The 8,360-nt window shown below is 38.9% G+C and overlaps 1 protein-coding gene across 2 annotated transcripts in view; it reads left to right on the forward strand.

Moving 5' to 3' along the window:
* The window catches only part of LOC124154994, a 105,284-nt gene extending 100,282 nt beyond the window's left edge, over positions 1–5,002 (forward strand). For both annotated transcript variants that reach the window (XM_046528753.1, XM_046528743.1), the window contains exon 20: positions 740–5,002. In XM_046528753.1, the coding sequence (XP_046384709.1) occupies positions 740–3,209 (2,470 nt within the window). In that variant the 3' untranslated portion in view covers positions 3,210–5,002. The remainder of the gene's footprint in view (positions 1–739) is intronic.
* The last annotated feature ends 3,358 nt before the right edge of the window (positions 5,003–8,360 follow it).

Genomic DNA, 8,360 nt, shown 5'->3' on the forward strand with positions numbered 1-8,360 from the left:
TTGTTTATCAGTGTAGTGCTCATTTTCTTGATTTAAAATGCAAAAAGAGTTCAGGAAGGCGATCCTTCGAGAACTAACGATATTAATTGTAATTATGACGATTTTTCTACAGATTGCAATTACCCCAACTGCTATTATTTACTTTCCTCGTTAGCATGTTTTCCTGGTTAGTAGGTTCATTTTCTGTTCCACTGTACACATGTAGTCCGTGCGTTAATTTGTGAGGGTTGATGAGGCATTGGAAGATGAGAGAGACATCTTTTTAACTCTTTCTAAACTCTAATTTGTTATCTGATGGGCATCGTGTTTAATTTAATATCATCTTCATATATTTAATTTTATGAAGAATAAGTGTATATGGAGGGTATTATTTTGGATTTCTTTCAACCCTGTAGGTAAATTTTGTAATTCTGCTGAATGAAGTTTTTTAAATAGAATTAGCTTGGTGAATCACTATTTGCTGTGGATGTTTTTTGGAGACCCTGGGGTGAAATTGATTAATGTTCGTTTTTTGTCATTAGTTGCCTATAAATGAAAATCACATCTTAGGCTCTGTTAAAGTTTTGCAGTAATTGTTATGTAAAGATGTTCTTATACTTCCTTAACCATCTAATGGTTTTCTGGGTGACAAAATGAAGTTGTAATTTTTTTTTGCATGCACTGAGAGTAATTCTGCATGTATTTAGCTCTTTTTTTGTACCCATTCATGTGATATTTGTATATTACTTTCTTGAAACAGGCAAGCTCAACTCCTCGTTGGTTTAAGAGAGGCCATGTGGCAGACTGTGGAGTTTTTTGTGCGAGAAGAAGGCCGTATTAGCACTTCCGATCCTCGCTATCGAGCCATCTCTGCATTTCATCAAAGACTTCTTACTCTCTTGCCTGAGCTCCTACGATCGGACCCAACTATTCCAAAAGATAGCATCGGTGGTTCGTCCAGAGATGTCCGACCCATCACTGATGATCATGATTCCAGATTTTCTAGGAGTACAGCAAAATTTCCGGATCTTCCCAGCAGTAAAGAAAAGGGACAAGAGCCAAGGGATATTAAGAGCCTCCTAGAGCCTCAAGAAATCCGAGAAATAAGATCCTCTAAGGGTCTCATGGACATGAGAGATTTAAGGAGTGGCAGGGATTTAAAGGGTGTGAGGGACTACGGAGAGATTAATGCGAGTGAGCGTAAAGAGAGTAGGAGCATTGGAGAAGTGATGGACGTAAGAGAGACGAAAGGGAAAGACATCAGGGATGTCAGATCTCCGAGGGAAATCAAAGATTCTAAGGCTTGTGGGAGGGACACCAAAGTGAAAGACAATAGAGATTCAAGGAATGGTAGGGATGCAGCCAGGGACTCAAGGGGGTCTGTGGGATCTAGAGAGAGTAGGGATTACAGGGACACGAGGGACCCCAAGGATACTTGGGATGCTAGAGATTCGAAGGAGACATGGGACTCCAGAGATATACGCAGCTTGAGGGATAGCCGAGACATACGGGATTTGAGGGACTCAAGGAACTTTGGGAATGATTGGGACTACAGGGACAGTGATGACTCAGGGGTTATGAGGGACTCCAGGGATGTGAGGGACTCCAGGGATGTGAGGGACTCCAGGGATGCCAAGAACTCGAGGGATTCCAGGTTCTCTGGAGATGCTAGAGACTCATGGGATGTGGGGGACTCCAGGGATTTGAGGGACTCCAGGAATGCCAAGAACTCAAGGGATTCTAGGTTCTCTGGTGACGCTAGAGATTCCAGGGATGTGGGGGACTCCAGGGATTTGAGGGACTCCAGGGATGTGAGGGACTCCAGGGATGCCAAGAACTCGAGGGATTCCAGGTTCTCTGGAGATGCTAGAGACTCCAAGGGTGTGGGGGACTCGAGGGATTTGAGGGACTCGAGAGATTTAAGAGATTCGAGGGATGTTAGGGATATGAGAGAGAGCTGGGAGGCGCAGGATGTGAGGGATCTTAGAGAGGTGAGGCATCATATAGAGTTAAGAGATGAAAGAAATTCGATGGACAGGAGAGACTCAAAGGATGGCAGAAGCTCAAAAGATATTCGGGATTCAGTTGACATTAGAGATGTAAGAGGTAATGGAGATTTGAGAAATGTGCGAGATTTAAGAGATTCCCTTGAAGCCAGAAGTACAAGGAGTGCAAGGGATTCATGGGACTATAAAGATTCTTGGGATGTGAAAGATTCCAAAGATTCAAGAGAAGCTTGGGACAGTAGGAGTTCTAGAGAGAATTGGAGTGCCTCAGATACTTGGGATAGTCCGGACAGCCGAGTTTTGAAAGAATCGATGGAGTTCAAAGATTCCAGAGATTGGAGGAATCGAGGTGAGGTCAGGGACCCTGGGGACCTTAGAAATGTGAAGGTCACCAGGGACAACCACGGATCCCGAGATGAGACGGCTGCAAGCGATGCGAAAGCCTACAGGAATCAAAGAGATCATTCGGATTACAGAGTGAAAGATAGCAGGGGGAGGAAAGGCAGTCTCCAGAGTCAGAATGGAAAGGTTTTTGTTGACACACAGTGTGTGCCGAAAAATGATCGTGTAGCAAAGACATTTTGTGAGTCGAAAGCATCTAGAGAAAATGTGAGGGGTAGTAAGGGTAGGGATGATGACGGATTTCCGGACCAGTGGGATGTGCCAAGGGACAATGTTGTCGATGATTCCGCTGTATCAAAAAGTGGAAAGTGGTATACTAAAAGTGTTGTTGACTGTAAGAGCCCCGTGGAGACACGGAGGAGCAGAAATAATGGAGACTACAAAAGCAAAAATGGGCAGGGCGACGTGGAATACTCCGGAAATGTTCAGAGCGATGCGAAAGTGAGGGAGTTAAAGAGCAAGCGGGATGTGAGGACAAGTGTTGGTCCCAAAGAGCCAATGTTTGTGCCGAGGTCTAAAGGCTTGAGGGATAATCGTGATTGTGGTGGCGCTGACGAATTGCACGATTCATTGGGATCGTCATACTGTGAAGTAGACTCAAAGCCTCTGGATGTCAACTATGATAAGGACTTGGATAGTTCATTGAGGTATGTTGATAGTCCAGCCAGGCAGAGAGGTTCTTGGAGGAATAGTGAAGATAAAGGTGGGGATAACAGGCATAGGAATGTGAGTGATGTTAATGATTGTAGAAGTGTGAAGGCTAATGCAGGAGCTAAGTCTGAGGGTAGGTGGGAGAAGTGCCACTCCACCAATGGCCGCTGATGGTTGTTGCTGTTAGTGCTTATTGGGTGAGAAAAGCGTGTGATTGTGAGTGCGCATGGATCCAAGTGTGAACTAGGAAAATGTTTTATGGTTCCATTCACCCAAAGCTCCTCATGCACTGCTCTGAGTTTTATGACTTCACGACGTTAGGGGAAAAGTTTTGGGTATTTCGACACCATTTTTATATCTATGAATCATTAAAATGCGTGTGGAGTTAGATGGAAGAATTAAACAATGATTGACTGTGTGTGTGTGTGGGAAGGGACTGACTCATTTAATTTAGCCGGAATTTGATCTCGAAAAATGACCAATTTAGATTGAACCTAAGTTATCAGATAACTATAGTTGTCGCTAGCTCCTTTCATTTATTTACTTTTTAATTGTATATTTCAGCTAGTGAAGAGCCCTTATTATTAATTTCTCAAAAATCTATCATATTTTATTAGCCAGGACAAAGATGCTAGCTATTTATTGCAACTTTCTTTGTTAATGCCATATAGTTTGTGTGGAAATGTTTTGCTGTAATATTTGTATGTGATTTATGTAAAAAAAACTGGAAGGCTGCTCTAGTATTATGAAACAAATTTGAAGTGAATATTGCCAGATCTGCAAGCTTTAATTAAGTCTTCATAAGGAGTTGGCGATTCCCTGGCCTATCCTCTTTTTTATGCAGATTACTTGTTGCAAAATGTTATAATTTTTGTAAAATCATGGACTGTAAAAATGTTATTTATTTGAATTTATGATATTGTCTGCTTCTATCACCCGTCACATCTGAAACATATTTAGTGAAATATTTGATGTTAATGTTATCATAGATGAGTTGTTCTCTATGAATTTTTAGTGTTTTCTAAATGTGATTAATTTAGGAGTTCCTAATTTTGTATCACAATGGTTCACTTAAATTAAGCATACTGTGGCTGCAGAAATTATTTGTCCTTTGCTCTGAAAATCGTAGTTGACCGTTAGGGCTGGATAGGGGTGTACAGGTTTAGTTATTTGCTGCAGGAATTGCTCTGCCCATCAAGGATTTGTCATGTAAATTCCCTTATATTCTCTCAAATGTTTTTATTGCTTGCTATTAGTCTTCACTGGTCATTGCACTAATAATTATGAGAGTCAAAATCTCTAAAGTAATAGGTGATATTTGTTAAATTTTAGATTAAAGTTTCTCTGGCACTTGGGGCACAAATTATGGCAGTTATTTAAAAAAAATTAGCTCTATTAAAAATAATCCGTTCATTTGAATTCTCTGTGTTATGGAATAAATTAAGACAATTCCATGCAGGCAGCTACTAATTCCTATGCCATTGAAAGAATTTTTGCCTCTACTGTTTCTTTGGAACACGCATATAATATGATGGTGCTGCCTACACCCCATCATCTGAATAATAATAAGATATCAAATTGTCATGATTGGTATGCATTTGATATTTGTTCTTGGTGGGGATTTTAATCATGCCATAGTCTTCATCTTAGTCCAGTGTCCTTATCCTGGTCCAGCAATGAAAGTGAAGGAAGAACTGGAGGAATATGGGTGCTTTCAAAGCAAAGCACTTATGTATGTGTATGCTAGTCCATCTTCAAGTGCGTGGAGGTCTCCGTTTATCAACATGAAAACCAGTCTTGATCATTTCATAGTTAGTTTGAAGGATAAAGAGGTTGGCATTGCAATAAATATTAAATAAGAAATGATTTAGTGAAGGTCTTTTGTAGCCACTTTATTATGAAAATAAAAAGTCTGGAGATGATTTTCATATTTTTTGTAATAAATTGTTCTCTCATCATGTTAACTCTTTTTCCAAATTTTTGATCCCCACTGGTTCTGTATTATGAAAAAGGCTCTATTCTTGCGTTTGGCCATAGTGTTCGGGACCATTGTATTTTGTAACAATTAAGGAAATTGTGTTTTATTGGGTAAATGTAACACATTCTCCATATAGATCCAGGAGACCAAAGTCACCACTCATACAGCTGTTTTTTACTTCACTTGTGCAGGTTTCAGGGTGCCAAAAAAAGTAATCAAACAATAAAATCTCATTGTTGTCTTATGGAGTTAACTAGCTGACCCGCCGAACTTTGTACCGCCTAACAATCAATGAACTTACAGTTTAGTTACACCATTTATAAATCAAGAGCAGCTGTATCATTTTTAATCATATTTAATTTATTTTAATAAAATAAGGATGCAAATTAAATTAAACTACGTAAATGAGTATCAAAATGGCTTGTCAGAAAGACATTTTCTTTATTGAATCTACATAGGGTGGATCGGAGCACGTATACGCGGATTTTTTTTATTGATTTTTCTTATGTTTTAGCTTAATAAATTTTGGGCATTGTGGTTTTATAAAGCAGTTAAATGAAATAAAAATTATATGCATTCAGTAGTTGGCAATTTGTGTTATTAACCGTAAAAAAATGTTTTTAGGTCGAAGTCTGTTCACGGGGCAGGTTAACACAACGCCAGACTGACGCTTGACTGATGCTCAAAATAGTGTAAGAAAAGCCCCTATGAAGCAGCATTCGTATCAAATGACTTTAGGCATGCCAGTTATAGTATCTCTGTTTGGAAAAAATGCACTGCGTAAACGTGCTGCATGCGTAAACGCACCACGGTGTGCCCTACACATTCGGGTTTAATGTCTTGCATCAAGCGCCTTCTGATAAACAACAGTTTTCGTTTTGTTATCAGGCGCAAGATAAAGCGAATGAAGCTAAATAAAAATAGCGAAGCGAACCAGGTACGCAGCGAGGGGGGTTATTGGGGGTTAAAACCCCCCCAAAAGTTCAGAGAATCTCGTTATAAAACATTTGGTTATTAATATTAGGGGGACAGATGAGTCACAAAATATTTAACTGTTCACACAGCCGCAAAACCTACCATTTTGAACCTTTAATCCTAAAAAATGTCTGGGGAGGGCCCCCACACCTCTCGCTTACCTTAGCGAGTTTTCTATACCCTACACACCTTACACAGTCAAAAGATTTGAATTCATGCAGAGTGATTCTGATGTACCTAGTTTGAGTCATCCACATCTTCCTTCTACGCCGTCAAAATTGTTCGCTCAATAAACCATTTTTTATTTTTATGGTGATCAATCATATTCTGGAATACTTCGTCGATGAGCTCACCTTCTGAGAAACTAATTTGCAAACATCCCGAGGAAGTGCAATCAAACTGGTCGATTCCTCGATAGGAACACAGATATGAGATTTGTTTACTAACACGGTACTGAAGAGTCAACTCAAGGTGGGCTTACAATTAGCTCGAATTAAATTTTTTAAATAAAATTTCAATATTTTGAATATATTATGTAATTAAAATGTTATATTGTTATGAAGTTCAGGTATTAAATTGGTAAAAACAAAACAAATAATTTAATTTGTAGCTTTGACCGACTTATCAATTGTTGTTGTGTTACTAACTCCTTACAAGATATCCCTAAGATTGAGATGAATTTTTTTTGCGAAGTTATCCTTTTTTTAATGTCCTATCTGTTATCCATGGCTGAGACAAATCCAAAGAACCTAATATCATTAAAATCGGTGCAGCCGTTTAGAGTATTAAAAGTTCTAACTAACACGATTTTCGACTTTCTATTATATATATAGATAACAAGTCTGTCAGTGATAATTAATGGAGACTATTCTTGCTCTATCTCTCAACTCACAAGCTCAAAAAAAGGGAATTAAGACTGGTTCTTTTAATGATTATTACAAACTAATAATTCTGAGCAATTACACTGTTCTGCCAAAAAAAGTTCAAAAAATTCTACTTGACTACACGTGGGTGTTGCTGACTAATTTTGAGGTGCTGAATCCAAAAATGACCATCGTTTTTTTCTTTCACCCTCCATTTTTACGAGGAACCCCTATTAAAAAGGAAGAAACTTTGTGCTTTCACATGAAACATTTATTCACACCTGACCATGGTTTTACAAAAGGGGCGGGGGTGAACAGTGCATTCATCCCTTAAAAACTTTTCTATTAGCTACCATATTGTATGCAATAAAAAGCATAGAAAAATGGTTATTTCAATGTTTTTTTTTTAAAGGTTTATTTCGATTTTCACCCACTAAATATTTTCAACCGCATTCAAGTCTGTCTCTTTCATCACCCTGATTGCCTGAAAACGTCGATTTTTTAAATCAGAAGCAGATGATATCAGCAGAAGTCCTTTGAAATGCGATAAGTTTATACACGGGGTTGGTTTCCTCAATTGAGGGGTTCCTCCTAAAAATGGAGGGTGATAAAAAAATGGAGGTCATTTCTCGATTCAGTGCCTCAAAATTAGCCAGTAACACTCTAAATTGGAGCCAAGCATTTTTTAACTTTTTTTTGCAGAACAGCGTTATTTGTAGACTAAAGTAAATTCATGAATGTATGAAGGTATTCAGCCTTCAACTAAAGTTACAGTCCGACCTCTGATATAATCCAACAATCATCTGTAGTTCAATTATCCCTACATAACAACTTGGCTAACGTGTGTTGCATGTAAACTTTAAAAGAATCATGAAGTATTAACAAACAAAACACTCTGCTTACATTTCCTTCAATAGTGCCCACTCTCTCTGTAATACGCTTCCCATGAACGAAGCTTTAAATATTTGCATACATCCTACTTATTGATAAAAATAATAGTCCGCCTGAACAACGCAGCCATGTCACACACAAATGACTGGCAGCATTGCATAGTTTGCAGGACTGGAGATCGGCTCTAATGGAAGAGCGCCTTTCCACAACTACTGCTCTAGAACTTCTCTCCTGCAACCCGCACCATAGATATTTTCTTGTTGAACGCAGCGCAAAAAATAGTTTGCATAAATGTTTTCTCAACAATGGCTGTAATATTACTTTTTTGAACATACGCATTTAAAAGTTCATGACTATTGAGAGTATTAGTTGTGTTTCTTAGTTTAATTATTCACATATATGTTTGCTTTTTCCCACATTACCCAATTTTATGGCGAGTGGAACATCAGGGAAGAAGAGTGCTCGTTGAAATTGTGGCGGGTACTCGCGTGGAGGCACAGGTGGTTTGAGAGGCACACACGGGCCAGGCGGGAATGTCCAAAAAGCCGGAAGACGGACAAGTCGACGTATTGATTTATGTAAAGGGTGACGGCACAGACGACATGCTATTATCCC

This window comes from Ischnura elegans, chromosome 1 (genome assembly GCF_921293095.1).
Source record: "Ischnura elegans chromosome 1, ioIscEleg1.1, whole genome shotgun sequence".
NCBI lineage: Eukaryota > Metazoa > Arthropoda > Insecta > Odonata > Coenagrionidae > Ischnura > Ischnura elegans.